The 26,169-nt window shown below is 43.5% G+C and overlaps 1 protein-coding gene across 3 annotated transcripts in view; it reads right to left on the reverse strand.

Annotated features, from left to right (window-relative positions):
• Window positions 1-26,169, reverse strand: part of PPM1H (protein phosphatase, Mg2+/Mn2+ dependent 1H) — a 232,889-nt gene that overhangs the window by 97,964 nt on the left and 108,756 nt on the right. For all 3 annotated transcript variants that reach the window (XM_045032965.1, XM_045032956.1, XM_045032973.1), the window contains exon 2: window positions 9,762-9,930. In XM_045032965.1, coding sequence (XP_044888900.1) covers window positions 9,762-9,930 — 169 coding nt within the window. The remainder of the gene's footprint in view (window positions 1-9,761; window positions 9,931-26,169) is intronic.

The raw sequence follows: 26,169 nt of genomic DNA on the forward strand, positions 1-26,169 counted from the left end.
CATTTGCTGATACTGCACCAGATGGCAACTTCTCTTGAAAACTACATTTTAGTATTGCATGGCAGGCATTTCACACATCTCCAAGCAGCACTTCAATCATCCTGGTTCATGGGGGCTGGGGATTTCCAGTTACTTTGATCAAATGTTAAATGAAAAGGATTTTACAACTTCCAAATTTGGCTGCCATTTAAAAGTCATACAAGCATCCCAGGGAATGAGAGAAAAACGGAAGATGAGAGAAGCAAGAAAAGGCATGTGAGCTTGCAGAGCATGTTCTGTCAAGTAGTAAAGAAACCTGAAGAAAAGAAAAACCATATTAATAAATCAAAAGATTTTAAAACTTAATTTGCATTTTCTTTAATTGTTTTAACTATTTTAAATATCTTTTCCTTAAACAATTATTTAATAAATCCTTTCCTTCCCCCCCCCCCCACTTCCTTCCTCTATTTACATGGAACCCTTTAATAATCACAGTAAAATTTCAGAGTGTGTGTCATTGCTGGGATATCCCTACTGAGTGGTTGCAGAACTCAATTTTGGCCTTTTTCCTAACAGCCCATGAGGTGAAATAACACCCCAGCAAGACACACGCATGAAGTTTCTCATCTCTTTAATTCTACATACTAATGTGATGCAGAAGTGCCTGCATTTTATATAATCTTCCTCATATTAAAAAAACAAAATCCTATCATAGTAACAATACAGTATCCTTAGCACTGAGACAACACCAAAGGCAGCTACAAATAAAAGATCTGCTATGCTTTAAGTAATACAAATAATTAATAATAATAAAGATGTAACATCTTGTCTTTTTTCATGGGTTTAGTTCAGAACACACACAACCAGAAAAAAAAAACCCACCCTCTGCTAGCTGCTGGAGCAAGACTGCCCTCTAGTAGCAAAGTTTCTCTAGCCATATGCTCCCTCTTTTGGGAAAATATTATATTTGCAATTTTAAATCTGCAAGCACTAGTCAGACACATGACTTCGTAAGGTGCACTGCCCTATAGTGCTAATACATATTATAGCATCCTCTTGTGGTCTCTATTTAGCAAATGTGGAGGTAGATCTATAGACAGGATATATAAAGAAAATGTATCAAGGATGGGATAGCATGACAATATTTATGGTATTATTTGCTATCATGGAGACTCATAGTCCCTCACCTGGAATACTGTGTGTTTGTGGTCAACCTCTTTCAAAAAGAGATACAGAAGAAATTGAAGAGGCCTACATACAGGTAACAAAAATTAGAATTATGGTAAAACTTCTGTGTGTAGAAAGATTATAAAGATTAGGACTGTTCACTTCAGAGAAGAAAGGGCATAAGAGTAGTAAATTAAATAAAAAACAGTATGAAGAAAGTAAACCTCAGATTCTATAAACCATTTTTCATAACATGGGAACATGTGGACATTTAACTAGGCTGGAAGTCAGCAAGTTTAAAACTGATAAAAAGAAATAGTTTAAAAACATAATTAACTTGTGGAACTCTCATCATGGAGAAGATAATGAGAACATCTACTGATTAATGAGTTACATTTATCTAGAATTAAAAATCATGTAAACTAGGGATAAAAAACCACTAACTGCCTTTGACTGGAAAAACGTATTCCCTTTGGGTAAACTATTACGTAAATAGACAAACAAGGTTTCTACCTTCCTATGAAGCATTTAATTGTGGCAACAGTTGGAGACAAGAAACTAGATTAGATGGAATATTAGTGTGATCTGGAATGATATTTCCTATGCTCCATGAACATCAAAACAGTATATTAGGCAGGAAGACAAAAACAGATGCAACAGCTAACTGTACATGTATCAAATTAGAACACTGCAGGATACTAGCATGGTCTTCACTTGTTTTAAAATGAAATACCAAATGAGGTACACACGTGCAATTACTGTGACTGTGTGTACAATTCATGCATTGCATGTTTACATGGCTATGATAATAATTTGTGCATGCAAATACTGAATAGATTTGCTGAATCTCAGTGTTTGTTTGAATTATTTAAATGCATAACTGAATGACTATTTTGCCTATGCAATTGAAAGTTTAACTTGTCAGGACCTTGACAAAAATCTGTAAAGGAGCTTGAGTGACATTTTAAAAAGAGCCTAATTACTATTTGACGTCGTCATTCTCTGCTGTCCTGGTGTCTTAAACAATTTCAAACTCACTCTGATCAAATATAAAAAGATTCGTCTGTCCCAGTTTTCTTGGTTTTGATGTTTAAGACCTTCCCTCACCACCTTTTACCTGCAGCAAAGAATCCTGTGGCACCTTATAGACTAACAGACGTTTTGCAGCATGAGCTTTCGTGGGTGAATACCCACTTCTTCGGATGCAAGCAGTGGAAATTTCCAGGGGCAGGTGTATATATAAGCAAGCAAGAAGCAAGCTAGAGATAACGAGGTTAGATCAATCAGGGAGGATGAGGCCCTGTTCCAGCAGCTGAGGTGTGAAAACCAAGGGAGGAGAAACTGGTTCTGTAATTGGCAAGCCATTCACAGTCTTTGTTTAGTCCTGAGCTGATGGTGTTAAATTTGCAGATGAACTGGAGCTCAGCAGTTTCTCTTTGAAGTCTGGTCCTAAAGTTTTTTTGCTGTAGGATGGCCACCTTAAAATCTGCTATTGTGTGGCCAGGGAGGTTGAAGTGTTCTCCTACAGGTTTTTGTATATTGGCATTCCTAATGTCTGATTTGTGTCCATTTATCCTTTTCCTTAGAGACTGTCCAGTTTGGCCGATGTACATAGCAGAGGGGCATTGCTGGCATATGATGGCATATATTACATTGGTGGACGTGCAGGTGAATGAACCGGTGATGCTGTGGCTGATCTGGTTAGGTCCTGTGATGGTGTTGCTGGTGTAGATATGTGGGCAGAGTTGGCATCGAGGTTTGTTGCATGGGTTGGTTCCTGAGCTAGTTACTATGGTGCAGTGTGCAGTTGCTGGTGAGAATATGCTTCAGGTTGGCAGGTTGTCTGTGGGCGAGGACTGGCCTGCCACCCAAGGCCTGTGAAAGTGCGGGATCATTGTCCAGGATGGGTTGTAGATCCCTGATGATGCGTTGGAGGGGTCTGAGCTGGGGACTGTATGTGATGGCCAGTGGAGTCTTGCTGGTTTCTTTCTTGGGTTTGTCTTGCAGTAGGAGGCTTCTGGGTACACATCTGGCTCTGTTGATCTGTTTCCTTATTTCCTTGTGTGGGTACTGTAGTCTTGAGAATGCTTGGTGCTGTGAATGGCTTGTGTGAAAGTAGAATGAATTATATTGTAAAAATAAGAATGGATTAAAGAAATGTTGTATGTACCTTTAAGCAGAAATAAGAAATGTTGAAATACAGGTGCCAGGAAAAGAAACATTAGGCATAAACAATGGTGCTAATGGCGAAACATTAACAGAAGATGGGTAGTAAGGAAATAAGATATGCATGCCTAGCCCAGGTAAACTTATCTGATTCTGCTTCCTTTGTTATCTTGTTAAGTTCTCACCCTTTTATCTGTATAAATAAGATAGTTTGTGTCTTGCATGGTGCTCACATTATCTGGGTGTTGTTAGCAGAGCGCTGTGCTAATAAAACAGAGTGGTCTGACAAACTGTGAGTCCTGAGGGCTTGGCTACACTTACAAGTTGCAGCGCTGGTGGAGGCTTTCCAGCGCTGCAACAACACCCCGTCCACACTTGCAGGGCACAACCAGCGCTGCAACTCCCTGGTTGCAGCGCTGGCTGAAAACCCATCCCGGCAGGGGTATAAGGAGTGCAGCGCTGGTGATCCAGCGCTGCCCAGCAGGTGTGGACACTCACCAGCGCTTTACCTGTCCTCCAGGGAATAAGGAGGTATCCCAGAATTCCTGTTCAGCCACTCTGCACATCAGTTTGCACTCTACTGCTCTTGGCTCAGGTGACCCGCCCTGTAAATGCCCCGGGAAATTTAAAAATCTCCTTCCTGTTTGCTGCAGCCAGGTGTGGAGTGCAATCAGTTTTAATCAGTTACAGGTGACCATGCCTCCACGCGGCAAACGAGCCCCAGCATGGAGCACTGGTGAATTGCAGGACCTCATCAGTGTTTGGGGTGAGGCATCTGTTCAGGCACAGCTGCGCTCCGGCCGTAGGAATTACGATATCTTTGAGCAGATATCAAGGGCCATGCTGGATCGGGGCCATGATCGGGACGCAGTACAATGCAGGGTGAAAATTAAAGAGCTGCGGAGTGCCTATTACAAAGCCCGAGAGGGGAATCGACGATCCGGAGCTGCTCCCACGACCTGCCGTTTTTACAGGGAGATGGATGAGATACTTGGGGGTGACCCCACTGCCAATCCCAGGATAACGATGGACACTTCTGAGCAGGCTGGGGGACAGGAGGAGGAGGCGGAGGAGGCGGCGGAGGCGGAGGCGTGGGGGGGGGAGGAAACCGCGAGTGAAGCTCCTGGCATGGGGGAAGAAACCGCAGATTCCCTGGAGGCATGCAGCCAGGAGCTCTTCTCAAGCCAGGAGGAAAGCACCCAATCGCAGCAGCCAGCAGTTGCAGAAGGACAAGCAGAGGAGCGTGTTACCGGTAAGCGGCTTTTATTTTCTGGGTGAAATGTTTCTGGAGAGGAGGGGGGGTTATGGATGCATGCATGCCAGCCTCTAGATGTGGAATAGCCCGTTGATGTGGTCTATCACGTCGCGGTAATCTGCCTCAGTTATCTCAGCAAAAGCTTCATCCAGAGCGTGGGCAATATGCCTGCGCAGGTTTATAGGCAGAGCCACTGTGTCCCTTGTCCCAGTGACGGTGACGCGTCCGCGCCACTCTTCTGCCAGTGGTGGGGGGACCATTTCTGAACACAGGCAAGCCGCATAGGGTCCCGGGCGGAATCCACATTGCTCTAAAAGAGCCCCCCGCTGTTCCCTAGTGACTCGCAGTAGGGAAACATCTTCCAGGATTAAGTCCTGTGAAAAATGTTGGGAGACTCTTTAGTGAAGAGATAGGGAGATAAGATCACCCCTGCATCTGCATTTCACTCAACCCCTCTAGCACTCCAGATTACCCGAAGCAACCAGCTCCCCTCTTACACCCAAGCCCCACTTCTCCCCATATAAGCACTGCTCACTCACCATGTCGTGGCTTCTGTAGTGTTATGCGTGTGGGTAAAAGAATGCTTAAATAAGAACTCACTCCCTCAGTGTAACAATTCATGTCTGGAGATAGTGGATACAATGCTGCCCGTGTTAAATGTTGTCATTTCTGTTTCTACAGTGACCTTGACTACTGGACTGCCCAGATGTTCAACATCACAGAGGCTTCAAAATTTGAGAAAAAATCCCCGAAAGAGCAAAGAAGACATGCTGAAAACTGTTCTTAATCAGTCTGCTCGAGAGAGTAAGGACTTGAAGGATTGGCGAGAGAAAGAAAGCAGGACACGCAAGAGAAATGCAGTGGCCAAGAGGAAAACCACGGAGCGGCTGCTAAGCATCCTGGAGCGCCAAGCGGAGTCTATAGAGTCACTCGTTGCCATGCAAGCAGAGCACTACCGTGCTACTCCCCCACCCGCCCCGTCCTTTGTGCCTTGTGCCCCAATGTCAGCTCAAACCACCTTTCCCCAGCATCCAGGTTCTTACCACCACCAGCTGCCTCCAACACCTGTATGTTCCCCAACCAGCCCTGATACCTACCACCACCCTTACCCTCTGCATTCAACCCCCATCACCATGCAGTATATGAACCCTGAAGTGCAGGATTCATTAAACAGCAATCCAGACAGGGCATATGCAAACTTGTGACTGTACAGTTCACCAACCCACACCCCTGCCCTCTTGTGTTCATGAAATGTTGTGTGTCTGTCTGTCTGTCAAGGAAGTTTTTTTCTTTTCAATAAAACAATTCTTGGCTTTGAAAACAGTCTTTATTATAGCAGATAGTGAAAGATACCTTAGCCCAGTAAAGAAAGAGGCACTACAAATCATATTATTATTATGGATAATAGAATAACAGTGTAAGCAGTGCAATTCACTCCCATGCAAGGCAGCAAACATTATTGTTGGCTTTCAGCCTCAAATTCTTCCCTCAAGGCATCCCTAATCCTTGTAGCCCTGTGCTGGGCCTCTCTATTAGCCCTGCTCTCTGGCTGTGCATATTCAGCCTCCAGGACTTGAACCTCGGTGGTCCATGCCTCACTGAATGTTTCACCCTTCCCTTCACAAATATTATGGAGGGTACAGCAAGCGCATATAACCGCGGGGATGCTGCTTTCCCCCAAGTCTAGCTTCCCATACAAGCAACGCCAGCGGGCTTTAAACGCCCAAAAGCACACTCCACAGTCATTCTGCACCGGCTCAGCCTGTAGTTGAACCGGTCCTTGCTCCTGTCAAGCTTCCCTGTATAGGGTTTCATGAGCCAAGGCAGTAACGGGTACGCGGGGTCTCCAAGGATCACAGTGGGCATTTCGACATCCCCTACTGTGATCTTCCTGTCTGGGAAAAAAGTCCCTGCCTGCATCTTCCTGAACAGGCCACTGTTCCGAAAGATGCGTGCATCATGCACCTTTCCAGGCCAGCCTGTGTAAATGTCAATGAAACGCCCGCGGTGATCCACAAGCGCCTGGAGAACCATAGAGAAATACCCCTTCCGATTAACGTACTCTGATGCCAGGTGGGGGGGGGCCAGAATAGGAATATGCGTCCCATCTATCGCCCCTCCACAGTTAGGGAAACCCATGTGTGCAAAGCCATCCACAATGTCCTGCACGCTCCCCAGAGTCACGGTCTTTCTTAGCAGGATGCGATTAATTGCCTTGCAAACTTGCATCAAAACGATTCCCACGGTCGACTTTCCCACACCAAACTGGTTCCCGACCGACCGGTAGCTGTCTGGAGTTGCCAGCTTCCAGATTGCAATAGCCACTCGCTTTTCCACCGTCAGGGCAGCTCTCAATCTTGTGTCCTTGCGCCGCAGAGTGGGGGCGAGCTCAGCACACAGTCCCATGAAAGTGGCTTTTCTCATACGAAAGTTCTGCAGCCACTGCTCGTCATCCCAGACTTCCATGACGATGTGATCCCACCACTCAGTGCTTGTTTCCCGAGCCCAAAAGCGGCGTTCAACGGTGCTGAGCATTTCCGTAAATGCCGCAAGCACTTTAGTGTCACACGCGGCAGGCAAATCCATATTGATATCATCGTCGGAATCCTCACTGTCACTTTGGAGCTGAAGGAATAGCTGGACTGCCAAACGTGTTGTGCTGGTGACACTCATCAGCAGAGTCCTCAGCAGATCGGGCTCCATTTGCCACAGAAATCGCGATTCACACAGAGAGTAACAGAAAGACACTCACAATGGCGCCAAACGCTGCTGGAAAGAGTGAATGCTGGGATGTGAAGCGATGCACCACGGGGCGCTGGCAAACAGGAAGCGGAATGACCCGCACACTTCCTTCCCCTTCCCACAATACTCAGCGCCAAAACGGCGCCAAAACGGGACGAGGTGCTCTGTGGGATAGCTGCCCACAATGCACCTCTCAATACAGCGCTGGAAAGTGCTGCAAGTGTGGCCACACTGCAGCGCTGGTAGCTGTCAGTGTGGCCACACTCCAGCGCTGGCCCTTCCACAGCTGCATGACCAGCGCTGTAACTCCCAGCGCTGCAACTTGTAAGTGTAGCCAAGCCCTGAGTCTAACTTTGCCAATTGCCAATTACAGAACCAGTTTCTCCTCCCTTGGTTTTCAGACCTCAGCTGCTGGAACAGGGCCTCATCCTCCCTGATTGATCTAACCTCGTTATCTCTAGCTTGCTTCTTGCTTGCTTATATATACACCTGCCCCTGGAAATTTCCACTGCTTGCATCCGAAGAAGTGGGTATTCACCCAGGAAAGCTCATGCTGCAAAACGTCTGTTAGTCTATAAGGTGCCACAGGATTCTTTGCTGCTTCTACAGAACCAGACTAACACGGCTACCCCTCTGATACTTGACACCTTTTACCTGTTCATACCCTCAGGGCAGAGACTGTGTCTTCTACTTGTTTGTACATACGTTTCTGTAATTGAGAAGTTCCACATATATTTACGGGGCCGCCCGCGGTGGGGGAGGCAAGTGGGGCAATTTGCCCCAGGCCCCGGGCCCCACAGGGGCCCGTCCGAGAGTTTTTTGGGGCCCCCGGAGCGGGGTCCTTCATTCGCTCCAAGGGCCCCAGAAAATTCTCGTGGGGGTCCGGGCCCCCGGAGCTTCTTCCGCTCCAGGACTTTGGCGGCTGGGGGTCCTTCCACTCCAGGGCGGAAGGACCACCCGCTGGCGAATTACCGCTGAAGCAGGACCCGCCGCCGAAGTGCTGGGTCTTGCTTTGGTGGTAATTCGGTGGCAGAGGGCCCCCGCTGGGCGTCTTCGGGGCACTTCGGCGACGGGTCCCGGAGCGGAAGGACCCCCCGCCGCCGAATTACCGCCGAAGTGGAGGCCCCCTGCCGCCGAAGACCCCAGACCCCCTGTATCCTCTGGGCGGCCCTGTATATTTATGGTGCCTTTAAAATAATAATTCTAGTTTGTGAAAGACTGAGTGAGAAATGAAACTGAAAATATTATGGGGAAGATTGCTGATCTGACAGGCAAGCACAAGCACCTAAATGGCACCAATGCATGCATTCTGTTATCGACACATCATATTTCAGTGTCATATTGTGTTTGCCTACACATACCACATACAGTATATTCTACAATGGCTAAGGCTACGATTATGCACCAAGGCTGGAGCTGTCAGCAGGCAGCTTCGCAGCTCTCAGGCATTGCTGGTGGCAGCCCCCAGCAGCTCCTAGGCGCTGGGAAGCAGGAGGATCCCGGAGCTCCCTGAGGGTCCTCCAGAGTTCCCACTCACCTCTTGGCTCCCTGCAGCAGCCCAGCTGCGGCAGTGGACCCCCACAGTGTTTCAGCCACGGCGGGAGGAGACCCCAAAGCCCACAGCTGCTGTGGTTGCTGGACCTTCCTCCCTCTCCATTTTGTCAAAGATATTTTTAGTAAAAAAATCACAACTAGGTCACAGACAATTGTGAATTTTTGTTTATTGCCCGTGACCTGTTCGTGATTTTTACTAAAAATATCTGTGATAAAATCTGAGCCTTAACAATGGCCAATCTTCTACCGATTGTAAGAAACCCTCTATTTGACTATTTATGTCAAAATCTGCCCACAGGAGAAATTTCTTCCATACCCAAGACTCTTAATGATTAGCTTATATCATGAAGTACATATATCCTTTTAACTCCTAGTTAATATTGAGACTATGCATGATTAAGGACTATTTCTTTTATGAATCCTACTAAGCTCTCTCAATAATATTTTGTGGCAGTGAATGCCACTTGTTAAATATGTATTGTAGTAAAAAAGTATTTCCTTTTATCTGTGTTAAATATGTTGCCTTTAAATTTTGGTTACGTTCTCTTGGGCTTGTGTTATGAGAAAGGATCGACCAGCCCACCCAATGGACCTTCTCTAGATTCTTCATTATTTTATAGCATGTCCCCAATCATTTTTTGTTTCCTCTCTAAATTAGAAAGCCCTCTAAGTGAGAAACATTTTGCAGCATGTGAAATTCAAAATCCAAAAGTGGAGCTATATAAAATGAGCGAAGCTTTCTTTGATAAACCAGAGCCAATTAGGTCACAGAGGGGTAACAAGAAAATCTGCAACACTTAGCAAGAATTCTTGGATTTTTTCACTGGTCTTACACCACTGTCTACTTATATTAGTTTGTATTTCTATTCTGACAGCAAGATGAGTGGAGGTTACTTACTGAGTTTTCTTTCAGTTGTAGTCCTTCTCCATTTGGCAGTGAGGACCTTCGTTTGGTGGATGTGTTTTTGTTTGGAGTGGAATTGGTGCCTCCAGTTTTCTTCTTTACAAAAAGCACTTCACAACTTGCTTGGTCTTCATTGTGTGTGCTCTTCCCTGCATTTATTACCCTAGAAAAAACAAAAGGCATGTTAGTTTTAGCAAACCTCAGCAAACAGTGATAGAAGCTTCTAAGTGACTTACCAAAAATCAAAGGAATGTGGACAGAAGGTTTCTAAATACTCATAAGCTTAAAGTTTGACCTTTGATATTTATGAGCATAAGATTTGTTTATGAGATTTTTCATAAACAAGCAAGCATTTGGAGCAGTACAAATTTAAAAATATAAATGACAACTACATGAGCATTCATTAATTGAATCATTTCTACGACACCCATACAAGGAAACATGAATTTTAAACCAAAATTATACTGGACAGATGCCTGATGAATGGATGAGTCTGGTAATGTTTGTACTTCCCAGCTAAAATACAAAAAGATTTATAATTGCTCTTTCCATTTAATTCATATACCTACAATCACTCTCTAATAGCTATGGCTCATAATGGATAGGTCAGCTCCAGGAATTTACTCTGTCCAGTTCCTCTGACTGGTACAAGCAGAACATATCTATCAAATAGAATGCTCTCCATACTGATGGCACAGAATGGAAGGAAGTGACAATTATAAAGCACTTACTCGTCAATTAAAAAAAATAAACAAAAAGTAGGAGAGATGGTATGTGGGATGCAAACTTCAAAAGAGGTGCTCCTGTCTCTTGCTTTAACAGGCTGGCAGAGGTTACTTGTAGTAAGATGAAGTGAGAGGGACTCATTTTACAGCTCTCTCTTTCCAAATTCATTTCTCTAGGCACAAAGATTGTAATGCAGTGCGCATTTGGGACATGGTGTTGTAATGTTGCATCAATATGGGCATGATAGAACATTGTTTTTCAGAGGCAACATTATCACATTTGTGTCAACGGCTCAAGTAAATGCAGAATTCTGATAGTTCTGCGTGCCAAGCCTATAAAACCTGGGCCAGACTCATGAAACCAGGGCACTTCTGTGAATTTCAGGATAGACGATAATCACAACACCTGTTCGTCTGCAAACAGAAAGTGCAGGTCATAATATTTGCTAACAGTATCTCTAGCCAGACACTTTATGAAACAAAATGATAGATACTCTGAAGTACAAATTCCGTAAAGAAGAGCTTTAAAACCATGAGCATAAGTATTTGATTCGAGTATTTCAGAGATTGGACGTCAGTTAACTAAAACAAATGAACAAACTCAAACCAACCTTAGATGCAGATTAATTATGCATTGTTTCAATGTGTGTATTTGTACTATACATGACCTGGAAGGTGAGTGTGTACTGACCTGGAAGTACAATAGCCTCAGATGTGTGAGAAACCTGTACAACATGGGATTATGTCCCATTACAACAATATAAAGTTATTCCCGTTTTGATTAAATGATTGTCTTCTTTCAAGAACACATTTTCTAACCCACCCCACCTCTCTCCAAACCGTTAAGTCTCCTTGACAAACCATCGTGTGGAGAGAGGATACTCCTGTTGCTGGAGTTTTGAGCCAGATGGGGCTTTTATTTATTTAAATACATTGCACACTCCTGATAACCATGCGAAAGTACATGAACAACCCAGAGGCACCTCACAACCCATTTAATAAAATCAAACACACCTGATTCCTCGGTGGCTGATATTTTTACTACAACTTGTGTACCACATGTTACACTCTTTGAAAATCCTTAATCAAAATTGCGGTGGTTTTTTTTGAGTGGGGAGGGAGAAGGAGAACCACACAGACATACAAAAAGATCCACAGTCCACTCTAGGCATCATTTACCTATTCTTACCAGATTAGAAAAAATCCAAATTCCATGTCACTCCATTTTAAGATAAAAATATCCTTTTCTCTTTAAGGGCAACTTGTTGCTTTATTGTATATAAATGAATATATTTTTTTCTTTTACTAAAAGCAACTCAGTTGTACCCTGAAAAACGACACAGCTACTAACCATAACCATACTTGTGAATGAACAGATCATTGAACACCACCAAATGTTACTATGCTGCAATCTGACACACAAGAATTTGTACACAGTTAACATCTGTATGCATATTACCCCCGCTGTTTGCAAGGGTTTGTTGTACATAAATATCAACTGTGGAAGAAACCATTTTGAGACACTTGCGAGTAAGGGATTAAAGGATGTGTAGTTTCAAGCTATCTGTCAGCAGTTTTGCAACTCTGATTAACTCTTATGCCCAATATTTGCCAAGGTGGAGTTTAGATATTTGGGTATAATGGGTTTCTGGTCTGAAGACGCATCATTTTCTGGATGCATTGGAAGGCTGCGGTGTGATTTGAAACAGAAGAAGTGGTGAAAGTACAAAGACACCAGGGTAAATAAGCCAGTGTGTATTTACTCCCTGATTGCCAATGTGACAAAATAGCTAAAAGGATTACTGAGCAACAGAAAGCCTAACTAAAGTACTGTATTATGGCTTCTAAATATCTTCCTGTAGCTTAGCCCATCATTTTCTCCTCCGCGTGGCTTGAAATGGTTTTCAACCACCGTTTAAGTCATGAACTTAAAAAGCTAAAGGAAAAGAAACATTAAAGCAGCAAAGCTGAGCATATAGGGTGTTCTTTACTGTGAGTCAATACTATTAGCTGCACCTGTTCTGCACAGATCCCAGAACTGCCCTAACTCTGTACTTAATGCTAGACTAAGAACTACTATTGTGAGACACATTGTGCCCTTTGGGGCTTGTTAGGTCTCTCTCTCTCTCACACACTCACACGCAAAATGTTATTTATAAAGCTGCTTTATCAAGCAAACCTCTCAAGGCACTGAATGGTCCCAAAAGGCTGAAAGAACAAAGTGACCCAATAGTAAGTAACCTGGTTTGGCAAAGCAATTACCATTAAACATCTGACGCTTTGTACTTCACTAGTCAGATGTGCCCATGCGTGGAACTAGTTGGTAGAAAGGGAAATGATCAAAGGAACTTGGGACACATTCAAATTATGGCTTAGGAGGATCCTGAAAGCTATGGTCTGGCCATCTAACTCTTCTGTGAGGTATTTCAATGTCTCTTTGGCCTTTGTTTGATTAACTCCACTCTTCCGTCTCTGAAGAGGTTCTCTTATTCTGGAAATTCTGATGGAAACTTGAAACATCGCAATGTAGCAGTTCTTTCCAGCAAAGGCATCAAATGCTGCAGCTTCTAGGCACTGAACATGGCTCTAACCTGATGCTGGGCCATCCCCGTACCCTCACACAAAAAGGCCTTGAACTTCTGCCACTTTTGGGAAAGGGATTCAGTGAAGGTCCAGGCTTCCCCGCCCTCCCCCAAAGCTTGGGCTGCATTTGGAGCATATATCGTTGATAATACCAAATTTTGATGCTCAGCACAGAAACCGTTAACACCTTCTGGACAGCTTCAAGCAGCTCTGGGTGTTTTCTCCTGCTTGAAATCTTTTTCATCTGACAGTTTTAGCCCAACGTCAAGCAAATGCTTGGCCAAAGAGATGAGCCTTGCACTGCAACACGAATACAAAAGAAAATTGATCTTGAATGTTGTCATGCTCCCTTTGGAATTCATAAGTATCTGCTGGCTTAAAGTTGAGATGACAAAATATTTTAAAGATAGAATTCAGTGTTTTAAAGTTTTGCTCAATAACCCCAATAACTAGTGTATTCAAAACATTGTCTTTAAAGTATTTAAACAAACTGTACATCACCTTTAAAAACATAGGCTCAGGTTTTCAAAGGAGCCTAAGGGAATTCAATGAAATTCAATGGATTTGGGCACCTAACTCCCTTAGGCCTCTTTGAAAATCCCATCCATATTTATTAAAGGTCCAGATCATAACTGGCCTGGAGCAGATGATGCACAAGCAGGTGTAGATGCTACCAGTGTGTACGCTCCTCTCCCCTGTGGTTCCCAAAGGCAGTCATGAGTCTGCCTTTCTCCTCTACCATCAGACTATAGAGAATGGTGCTGGTATTTTTGCCCTCCACTTCCCATTCCCACAAAGCTGTGGCTTTAAAACTACAATATCACTCCAAAATGTGGTGACTTAATTGTATTTTAGAAAGCAGGATACGATCAAAGAGCTTTAAAGAACTCAATATACTTGTAAAAGTAAACAAAGACTTCATATATTTAAAGGTGAGAGGACATCCAACAAGATAAATCAGCAAAACATCCAAGTTTCTTGCTTATACAACCACAGTGGCATGAAACAGATAATATAAAGATGTATTGCTAAGTTCCTTTCACTCTATTTAGAGCAGAATATGCTCTCTTTTTCCACACTGAAATAGTACAATCTTTCCTTCTGCTACCTGACACAAGTGTTCTATTTGTGTATACGTGTTTCAAAATTCCAGTGCACCTACATTTTGCTCTACGAACTGGAAAAAGTGCAACAAATTTTGTTTTTATAGTGAAAATTTGGCTTCTGATATTACTTCTGTCTGAACTGCTGGACTAAGTCCACATTGTGTACTAATTGGAGGCCACTCCACTATACACATAAACCTGCCATGAACAAAACTGTGGGATGCAATTAAGATGATCAGAGAGCACAGGGGTAAGCAACCTATGCACGTGTGCCGAAGGCGGCACCCGAGCTGATTTTCAGTGGCACTCGCACTGCCCTGGTCCTGGCCACCGGTCCGGAGGGCTTTGCATTTTAATTTAATTTTAAATGAAGCTTCTTAAACATTTTAACAACATTTACTTTACATACAACAACAATAGTTTAGTTATATATTAAAGACTTATAGAAAGAGACCTTCTAAAAACATTAAAATGTATTACTGGCACGTGAAACCTTAAATTAGCGTGAATAAATGAAGACTCTGCCACACCACTTCTGAAAGGTTGCCGACCCCTGAGATAGCAAGTGTGAAAAATCAGGACCGGGGCTAGGGGGTAATAGGCATCTATATAAGAAAAAGACCCAAATATCAGGACAGTCCCTATAAAATCGGGACATCTAGTCACCCTAGATGCAATGTACAACAAAGACTCAAAATGAAGGCCATTAAAAACTATTAATGCTGGGAACTCAAAATGGCAAGGGATTCTTTCCTTTAGTGCAAATAATCCTATGATCAGTTTCATTTTTTTAAAGTTTCTGTTGTAATTAATTTTGAATAAGGACAGTGAGGGGACACCAAATTGGTATGAACCATAGGAGTGACTTTGGGACTAAAGAAAGAGTGACATCGCTTGAAACGAGGAACATTTAAGAGTTATCCATGCCATGAAAAAAATTTAGCTGCACAGGGATTGCTTAAGAAGCAGTTCAATGCCATAATATCTTTAACTATGCTTCCCAAGCAATATGGAATATGAAATTTTTTTTTAGGAATAAGGGAAGTGTAAGCAAAAATTAGGTGAATGCAATAAGCATTTAGCAACAACAACCTCCTGTCAGCTCTGCAAAAACAAAGAGTAAGTACTCAGGTGGGTGGTTATTTTGTTACTTCTACAGCAATAAGTAATAGTCCAAAATCGATTGATAAACCTATAGATGCATGGCCAGAAAGTTATGAGATTTGAGGATTCAGAAGGTTTAGTGGTTGCATCTTTTAAGTCAGCGTAACAGTCTCTTTTCCAGGTCAGAGTGCCGACCTTGTTATTTTTCGTTCCTGGGCAATAAGAGAATACGAAATCAAAGCATGAAAGTTGTCAATGGTTGAGAAACCTGGCTCTATGTAGATACTACAGCTAATTCTGGCTGGCTGGTGGGTCTCGCCCACATGCTTGGGGTATAACTGATCACCATATTTGGGGTTGAGAAGGAATTTCCCCCCAGATCAGACTGGAAGAGACCCTGGTCTTTTTTGCCTTCCTCTGCAGTATGGGGCACAGATCACTTGCAGGTTTAAGCCATTGGAAATGGTGGATTCTCTGTAACTTAAAGTCTTTAAATCATGATTTGAGAACATCAGTAACTCAGAGGTTATAGGTCTATGAGGAGTGGTGGGTGAGGTTCTGTGGCTTGCAATGTGCAGGAGGTCAAACTAGATGATCCTTATGGTCCCTTCTGGCCTTTAAATTTATGGGTCTATATTCTAGGTTCTTATATTCAGAGTACACTTGAATAGGGTACAGGACCCTTTCTAGACAGTAGCACCACTCTTCAAAGGCTATCTTAATTGCCACGAGTTTTCTGCAAAATTTTTAAATTTTGCTCTGTGGGTGAGAATCTCATGAAATAAAAGACACATGGACGCAGCAATCATTGAGGACTGCGCTTTTGGGATAGCACCACTTCAATTGCCAAGTTAGAAACACCTACTTCGATGATGAAAGCTTGTGTAGACTAACATAGGAGCAGTGGTAAATGCACGTTTTAATTGCTTGTAGGCCTGATGGGTCTCGAGAACACCGAGGAACCTGGTGTCTTTGCAGAGAAGGGCAGTGAGGGGGTGATCAGCTCCAAGAACCTCAGGGTGAATAGTCGATAAAAGTTTGTGAACTTCAGGAAACATTGTAATTTGTGAATGTTCTATGGCACTAGCAACCCAAGGACTGTCTTTACCTAGCACGGCTATTTCAATACCTGCAGGAGATAGGCTGAATCCAAGGAATTCTATGGCGGATTGATCAGAGGTACATTTTTCTAGCTAATTGTAGAGGCCATGTTGGTATGGCTTCTTTGGGATAGAATGGACATGCATGGTGTGTTGTTAAAAACAGGTCATCCAGGTATGCAACCACATATTGATCCAGAATGTCCTGCAGTACATCATTAATAAAATGTTGGAACCTTGCCTGGCATCACACGATACTCAAAGTGACTGTGATGAGTTCAAAAGGCAGTCTTCCATTCGTCCCCAACTCTAACACATACTAGGCTATATACCCCCCTGTGGTCCAACTGTGTGTATTCCTGAGCAGCATTCACACAGTCCATTAGTTCAGGGTACTTTTAATAGGTATTGATTTCAGATGGTGACCTGATTCGCAGCCTGATAAGGAAGCCTCCAACTGTGCATAGATTAAGACAGAAAGACAGACCAAGATGAAAAAGGAGGACTGGCACCCCGGCAGGGAAGGTAAATTTATGGATAAAGCCCTACATTCTCCTGTATGTAGGTGTGCAGTCCGGCTAGTTCAGGCTTGGACATGGCATATAGATGCCTGAATGGAACGTTTGCTCCTGGTTGTAGTCAACTGGGCAATCAAAGTCTTTGTGCGGAGGCAAGGGGCCTGCATTTTTTTTCCTTTCCATCTGAAGACATCATTGTAGTCACCATATTTGGATACAAGTCAAGGACTAGGATCAGTGGGTGGCTCTGCTGGGATACTCCAGCTTGCTACCGCTGGGGAACTACTGAGCGCTGCCCATTTCCTGGGCACAAGCAGTGCTCCTGGCAGGATTCTGAGGGGGGAGGGGGGGAAGTGTCAACTTTTAGTTCTTGCCAGCAGACAAAGGGGTTGTGGAGGGCCACCACAATATATCCAACGTCACAGGGAAGTTGGGGAATGGATGGTACTGAACTATAGGGTCTCTCAATGATCTTGGATAGTAAACTTGAGAGGAACAGTTTTCATGGCCACTGGTTCAGAGGATAAGAACCCCCCATTGAACGTCTCTATTAGGTCTAGAACGGCTTGGTCCACAAGGGAATCTGTAGTACCTGGGCTGTTTCTGTATTAATAAAGTTGTCTGCTACATCAGTCCATAAGGGCCCTCTGTGGAGGTTATGGTTGGGGATTCCCCAGGATTTGTAACTCAACTGGCACCTGTAGGTGCAGTGCTGGTCAACAGGAACCAGCATGTGTTCCAGCCAGGACTTCAGTGCGGGGTTCAGAGGAACACTGTCAGGATGTCCCGGGCTAGCCCCCTTTTCCGAGCCTGTGCTGGCTCATTTCTCAGATTCCTTCAGGCTGGGCTCCTCATGGGACAACTGGAAATATTGTTATGGTGAGCCAGTTAAGGCAGGTTAAGGTGTCGTTGGTGCTTTCTCTCTTTAGGAGCAAGTTGCTGTTGGGTCAAATCTACCTGCATTGACTCAACAGGCTGAGAGACAGCAGGTACCGGCTTGGGTGACAGTGCAGCTAGACAGGTCTAGTCCATACTGTTCTTTGCATAGAGCTGGTGGGCTTGCTCCCCCAATGCCTAGTTCTCAGCAGCCAGCTGCTCGTTCTGCGCCTGCAATGCTCAGTTGTCTGTCTGCAGATGGATTGCCTTCTTGTGCAGTGCCAATGCCCCTTAGGGAACAAGGGAATCCAGTGGGTCCATCCTCGGCCCCAAGGAGCTGGAGTGGTCTGAGCAACCTGTGAGGACTGGGGCCCGGGTGGTCAAGCCTTATGGTCAGAGTCAGGACCAGAGCTGGGGTCAGAGATGGAGTCAAGCCAAGGGTCAGGGGGAGAGTGATGGAGCAGGGACATGGAGTGAGGTAGGAAAGTAGGAACCTGGAAGCGGAGGAGGATCTGGGGTAAGGAGGGCAGGAACAGGTCAGAAGGCAGGAACAAGTAGGAAGACAGGGCTCAGGTGAGTAGGCAGGCTCCAAAATGACAGCCAACCAGAGATCCACCTAGTTGCTCAGACTACTTCCTGCATCTCCTACTGGCTTAAGTAGTGCATCTGAGCAATCGGTGGGGCTGTATGTCTCCCCCAATCAGGAGCTTTGCGAGCTGAGCCCTTTATGAACTAGAGATCCACTAACTCCCTTCTCCACTGGTGAGCTAGCAGGTGGCACTCACAGTCCGAGCACTGCCTGGGCACCCATGGCCCAGGTTCAAGACCAGTGATCTCTGACACCTAGGAAGATCTTTAGTGGAGCTTTCTATGTAAGGAACAGCAGATCCAACCTGGTAGGCTCTGCCTTCAGACTGGCGGACATTTGTGTTTATGAAACAACAAAACAAAAACACCAAAGAGAACTAAATCTCACTGCTAGGTTTCTACTATTTAGGAGGCAAACAAAGAACACCTATCAGCACTGGTGAGGGCTATAAGTAGTAACAAGATGTTAAGGGACTTAAAATTGAAGCAGCAGAAATTAACAGCAAGGAAGGAGAACTGGAAAGGTGAATGTGTGTATTTAAGGGACTAGACTAGTACAATATCATGTATAGATAAAACATCGGTTATATTAAATAGATATGAAATATATAAAACATATTTTATATATAATACATATAGAAAACAAAGTCAAGGAATAATTTGTAAGGAAGACATTTTATAAGATCATTACAGATGTCTTATACATAGCTCTGGAAACTGAAGTACTCAACTGATCCGCAGAAGAGATTTGAAATAGGCAGTGGCAGCCTGAGTTTTCTTCAAGCTGTCCTACCAATTTGTTGCCAGCGTGACCTTGATGCATCAACCTTTAGAAGGGAAGGAAGTTCATTGTCCACCAGATGGAAGTGCCTTGTGATCATACTCGTGCCCACATTCAAATGAATAACTTAGAGGTGAAAGAGTAGACTATTACTAGTCCACTGAGCCACTCTATTCCATGTACATATATTGAAGATTAACTTGTCCGCTTAGTAGATATCACTCTAGGATGAGCAATATTCACTTTGGCTAAGAAACCAGCACTACAAAACCAAAAATATCCCAACATTTGCTAACTTGAATTCTGAAAAGTCAGGACTAAATATTCTGTTCCAAAATTCAGACCTGAAAGAGAACTATTGCACTCAAAGTAGTAAAAAGAAAACACAGCGGCCATTTACCTTTGAATTATTTTTCATAGTTCCCTTGCTGATGCTCTCTTTGAAGATTTGTGCATAGACATGGCTCCTTCTTTCTCACAGCTATTTTATATATAATCTCTCTGTGTTCTTACATGGAAGCCAGTTCTTTGTTTAAGGAATTGCAGTAGTTCCCATAACATCACTCTGCAATGCTGAGAACTGAGACTGCACTTTGCCCAGGGTTAAAGGAAATCAAGATAAATGGCTTATGCAAAATTGTTCCAAGCTTTTGAAATTTATCTTTCATATTTAGCATGTGTGAAAGTGAACCTCAAGAGTTTGCTGGTGATGGTACTAATCCCTTTTATACACCTGTCAACTTAAATTAGCACAAAACTAATCTTCACAAGTGTGACAGAAAGAGTTTACACATTTCCATAGATAAGCATTCATTTCTTATTCACAATATTTATCTAACATAGCAGGTATTGTAAAAGTGTATTATCTGAAAGAAAGTAATATTAGTAAGTTGACTTTTTTTCTTATTTAAAAAAAAAATCAGAATAGCAGACATCTGTATGAAAGCACCCAAAAATCCAAGAGACAAGTTAAAAGAATCTGCACCTAGAAGGTGAACTCAGAACCCTAGAAATCACTGACACATGGTGAAATAGCTCAGAGCAGAAGTAAGTACTAATGCAGGAATTTTACAACTCATAACTTTTCCTTTGTAAGCACTTTAAATGGCAGATCTATAGGCAGGGAACCATGCACAGAATATACCACAGATTCACTCTTTGCCGTAGAATTGTGCTCTAGAATCCAAGCTTTCCATTTTTATTATTTTTTAAATCAACTTTAAAGACACCATGGATGAAAACTATAAAAACAAAAGCCAAGTGCAAACCAATGCAATGTCGTCTTCCTAAACATGTAGGCAGCCTGAAACAATAGCTGAGAGAGGTATGAATTGCCTTTTAATGTTAATGACCTATCAGGTATTTTATAAGCTAACTCATTGTGACTGCTTGGAAAATATCCTAGGTCACTGAAGTCTCCAAAAAGTACCTTCACAATTTTAAAAATGAAAGTGAGGTTTTTAATACAGCTGAATAAAAAGCAATTGCAGTTTCTCAGTCCAGCTGTTTGAAATTCAGTATCATGTTAAATGTAAACTACTTTGAAACACTAATTTTTCGAATTTCCATCACCCAAGTATCTTGTCCAATACTGCATAAAGAAAAGTGCTGTGTGGTACCATCCAACTGTAGCAATTACCCCTGGTAACCATCTTTGAAGAGAAAGTAAGTAGGTGTCCATGGGCAACCTGACTCTGCTGGTAAATACACAGTAAAGGCAGGGAACTGTGCAGCCTGGAAATACCCCGGTCAGGAGGGGGAGAGATGCAGTTCTCTACCCAAGAGAGGAAACAGCTGGGGACCTTGAAGCCTGAGAGTGGGTACCCTTGCTGGGCAACTGAGGGGGAAAACAGGCGCAGTTGCCTTGAACTGTGACAACTTGAGGTGCTTATTTGGAGACTAGGAGTTAGAGGCTACATGACCGGTTTGTCCCTGGTTTTGTGCTAACCTTTAAAGTTTTTTCCCCTGCAATTTATTTCCTGCAACATGAAGCAGAGAAGCTTCATTTTTGTGTACAGCACCTAGGCATAACTGCAAAGAGGCGCACATGATCACATAACAGATTTTCAACAGTTATATAAAGTTATGTACTTCTTTCTTTACTATTCTGTATTATGATGGTGGGGTAGAAACCCCATAGTTAAGTTTGTGACTCCTTTTCATTTGTAAGCACAACTTTAACTTTATGCCTGCTTTACTTTATCCCCAGCACCACCTTTCCACCTGAAATTTTGCCTGTGAGATCTTCCAGAAAAGATATTCCTGTGAAAACCTACTTTATTACCAAGAGAAAAAGCATTACAGAAAAAAACAACAAAAGAATCTACATGCATACTAATAAGCTTATCTGAGCTAACCCCAACGCTAACATGGATTCTGGCAGAATGCCGTCCTTCAACCCCCCAACCAAGAGGATTCCTTGTGGTTACCAGTTGATCACAGCTTCAGCTTAGGAGAAGCACTCAGTGTTATGGGACCTCATCAGGCCCAGTCCTTCCAACTCTACCCTAAGGATTGGGGTCTTCGTGGACCAGGGTCCCATCCGTTTGCTGAGTCAGGTATGAGCCTGTTTAAAACCAGGGTGTTTATCCATAAATACTCTCCTTGTTTGGTGGTCCATGGAGAATCCAGTTTGAACTAATATATGTGAACCTCTCCAGGGGATAACTTCAAAGGGTTGATAGCAGAAGTAGTAAATTAGCATCTCCCTGGTACCAAAGCAGGTACTTACAATGCCACAACACCACATACCCAACTGCTTTTTTCATATACAACATATCCCAAAGGTATTAACCCTAAATCAATAAGGTTTAAATTAATTCAGGAAAGTTTATCTTCATTCCATAAGGTTTGTTCAGCATACTGTCAGTCCGTCCCACAAGTATTTAAGAGGTCATATCTTAGGGAAGGATGATAATTAATGATAATGATAATTTAGAAACCTTAAGTTTCTAAAGGAGGAGAGTCTGCTTTTTAGGCTAACTAGGTATACTTAGAGTTCGTCTCTGGCTCTTGCTGAAGTCAACGATAAAAGTTGAAGTAATTTCAATGAGAGCTGGACCAAGCTCTTAACGTGTAAATTCATATGTGGAATATACCTCATGTACACATGTCAAGTTTCAGTAATTTTCAAACTCTTTGTTCTAGCAACAAATACTTCTAAAAAACCAACAAGCCTTGGTACTTTATTACAGGCCCTACAGTAAAGAGCTATGAAGAACAGGACACATCACACCTTCAGGTGCTAAAACCTACAGATTTTAGCTTTTAGAATTCATCTGTCACCCTTATACAGGATCGTTCCTTTCTGCTTCCTCCATGAACGTAACCACCAAACAGTGGAGCTGGAGGAGATCAAAGTCTGTTGAGTAAAACAACCTCAGTCCCTACCCCTCTTTTGCAAAAACCAAACAAAAAAACCCCAAACAATTCCCAAACAGCAGGAACTGTGCAATCAACTTGAACATGGCCAGCAGGGTAAACCGTAAATGCTTTCAGCACAGTGGTGACATTGAGGATGTTTAAACATACTCTAAGTGGTTTAAAGGGATGAAAGCCAAAGTTAGCTTCAGTGGAGCAGGAAGTTAGCACATTTTGGGGTGGGGAAGAAAAACGTGCAAACTTTGGCTGTGAAAACAAACACTACTGACAATTTCAGAGGGTTTAATGACGGAAAATGATTTTTCTTCCCAGGAAAACAGAAACCCTGAAAATTAGCATTATGAGCAGATGTCAACATAGCTGCACCTCCAGTTGCTCTTCACCCAAAGCAAAAAAAAATAACTATTGGCTAATCAATCTATTTCTTCTACAGGCTGGGAAGGAAAAAAGCAAGAGATTGCCACTGCTATTGCTATTCTTAAATACGTAAAAGGCCCCCAGATACTAAGGTGATTAAGGTCATATAAGCACATAGAATGAGACAGAGACAAGAATTTTGGATAAACCAGTGAGATTCAAGAGGCAACGTTGATACTAAAGAAGAAACAGAGAATCTGCTTTCAGGTCGAAAATGGTCAGTGTTAAGTACAAGTATCAGAGGGGTAGCCGTGTTAGTCTGGATCTGTAAAAGCAGCAAAAAATCCTGTGGCAACTTATAGACTAACAGACGTTTTGCAGCATGAGCTTTCGTGGGTGAATACCCACTTCGTCGGATGCAAGTAGTGGAAATTTCCAGGGGCAGGTATATATATGCAAGCAAGAAGCAAGCTAGAGATAACGAGGTTAGTTCAATCAGGGAGGATGAGGCCCTGTTCTAGCAGTTGAGGTGTGAAAACCAAGGGAGGAGAAACTGGTTCTGTAGTTGGCTAGCCATTCACAGTCTTTGTTTAATCCTGAGCTGATGGTGTCAAATTTGCAGATGAACTGAAGCTCAGCAGTTTCTCTTTGAAGTCTGGTCCTGAAGTTTTTTTGCTGCAGGATGGCCACCTTAAGATCTGCTATTGTGTGGCCAGGGAGGTTGAAGTGTTCTCCTACAGGTTTTTGTATATTGCCATTCCTAATATCTGATTTGTGTCCATTTATCCTTTGCCGTAGAGACTGTCCAGTTTGGCCGATGTACATAGCAGAGGGGCATTGCTGGCATATGATGGCATATATTACATTGGTGGACGTGCAGGTGAATGAACCGGTGATGGTGCGGCTGATCTGGTTAGGTCCTGTGATGGTGTCACTGGTGTAGATATGTGGGCAGAGTTGGCATCGAGGTTTGTTGCATGGATTGGTTCCTGAGCTAGAGTTACTATGGTGCGGTGTGTAGTTACTGGTGAGAATATGCTTCAGGTTGGTTCAGTGTTAAGTACAGTGACTTTGCAAATGAGCTCACACTTGGCAACTTATGTCCTTATCTCTAGGGCATCCGCTCCTGCCTGGAGACCCAGCATTGCAGAGGACTTGGCCTGTTGCACCCTCTCTGGTGGCCACTTTCTCAGTGGCGGTTATCACTCCCAGCTGATCTCTACTCCAGACTCCTTTATTGAGTCTTCTGTTGTTCAGCCATCCAACCAAGTTGCACAACAGTTCAGTCCCCTTCTTGAGTTCAGCTCCAAGCCAAAGATCTTTTATCCCTCCTGGATCTAACTTCAATTCTTCCCACTTGACAGTGAACTGACCCCGCCCCCGTGTTTCCCTTTTTCCACTCAAGCTGGCCTTCCACACCTCATGAGCTTCTATCTCAATTGCTTGTCCTCACAGACCCTGGCTTGGAGCTGCTCTTCACTCTAGGGGCCCATCACAGGAGTTAACCCTGCTCCTGTGGCTCTACTTTCTGGCCACAACCATTCCCAAGCTACCAGACCTTCCTCTAGGCCAGGGGTAGGCAACCTATGGCATGCGTGCCGAAGGCGTCACACAAGCTGATTTTCAGTGGCACTAACACTGCCTGGGTCCTGGCCACCGGTCCGGGGGGCTCTGCATTTCAATTTAATTTTAAATGAAGCTTCTTAAACATTTTTAAAACCTTATTTACTTTACATACAACCATAGTTTAGTTATATATTATACTTATAGAAAAAGGCCTTCTAAAAATGTTAAAATGTATTACTGGCACGCGAAACCTTAAATTAGAGTGAATAAATGAAGACTCGGCACACCGCTTCTGAAAGGTTGCCGACCCCTGCTCTAGGCCTTTCCCAGGGAGAGGGAACACTCCGTAGCTCCTTTCTCCTGGATCCCTCTCCTCTTCTGAGTCCCCAGCTCCTTATACAGCCTAGCTCCATCTCCTCTGGCCAGGAAGCAAGCAATCACCTCCCAGGTGTGGAGCATAAATAGATTCTCTCCCTGCCTTACAGGCGATGGTGTGATGGGGCTTAATCCTCAAGGCTGTACAATGCTCTGGCTGTATTCAAGACAACTGACTGGAGAAAACCACGAAGAGTTTATGCCACATTCTAAATTAAAATTAGCTGTCCAACGTTACTTGTTGTGACTTCTGTTGTGAGGAGTTAAATAAGTAAAAACTATGAATGCCAAAAAGAGAGAAAAACAGAGCAATTTGTTTCCAGAATAGAAGAATGTACTTGTCCTCTGATGTATGTCAAGAAACTCAGAGCAGGAAAAGGAATTTTGCCTCTCTGCTGAAAGCCTACACTCAGCTTGTATCCTCTACCCACAAAAGTGAGTCAGTCATCTTCAAGGAATCCAAATACTGTTTGTGTATTTATGATTTTGATGGAGCTATCCTGACAACTCCTCTTTAAAGGAACTATGGAGGCAGACCAAGGGATGAAACGGGAAATAAATTCACTAGTTCAGTCACTAAATTCAAAAATCCAGAATCAAGAATATCCAGTTATCATAATTACTGATAATCAAAATGTTGGAAAGTATATTACACCTCATGCTTCAGGACTTACATCCATCCTTAGTAGAAACCACAGTGAGGCGGCCAAATTCAACTCTGCTGTAATGGTCTGGCATTCACTGGCACCAGGTCAGAATTAGGCCCCAGAGGAACAAGGGTTTGGGTTTCGTTCCCTTGTTTCCTCCCCTTACTCAAACTGATCTACAAACCCTTCAGGAAAAATTCTACAACGTTTCAGCTTGTCGCAATGCACACTCATTTCTTCTTGTAGCTCAGGGTTTGCAGGGGTACTGGAACGGGCGGGGGGATGGGGGAGAGATACTTTTTACCAGCTGTAAAGGTGACTGACGGGGGGGGTGGGGAAGGGAGTGGAGAGGAGTGAGCCAGGGTGGGATCTTTGGGGGTGGGAGGCGGGGAGGAAGGGAAGAGTCAGTGCAGGGGCAGGGCCTCGGCCTCGGGGGAAGGGGCAGCATGGGACGAGGTGTTCACAGTTCGGGAGCTTTCGCCACTCCTGCCTCTTTGATCCACTTATAAGCAGCTTTATACCCAAGACTGATTTTCTGACATGTTAACTAATCATCACTCTTACTGAATAATACAAAGGAGCTGTTCTTCTCTAACCATAATTTCTATAAAGGTCCTGCCAGCCCAGCTTACTTACATAACTTTCCCATCATTTCATTACATCAGCTCTTCTGCCACTAAACCATTCATTTAAAA

The sequence above is a fragment of the Mauremys mutica genome, chromosome 1, assembly GCF_020497125.1.
Source record: "Mauremys mutica isolate MM-2020 ecotype Southern chromosome 1, ASM2049712v1, whole genome shotgun sequence".
Lineage (NCBI taxonomy): Eukaryota > Metazoa > Chordata > Testudines > Geoemydidae > Mauremys > Mauremys mutica.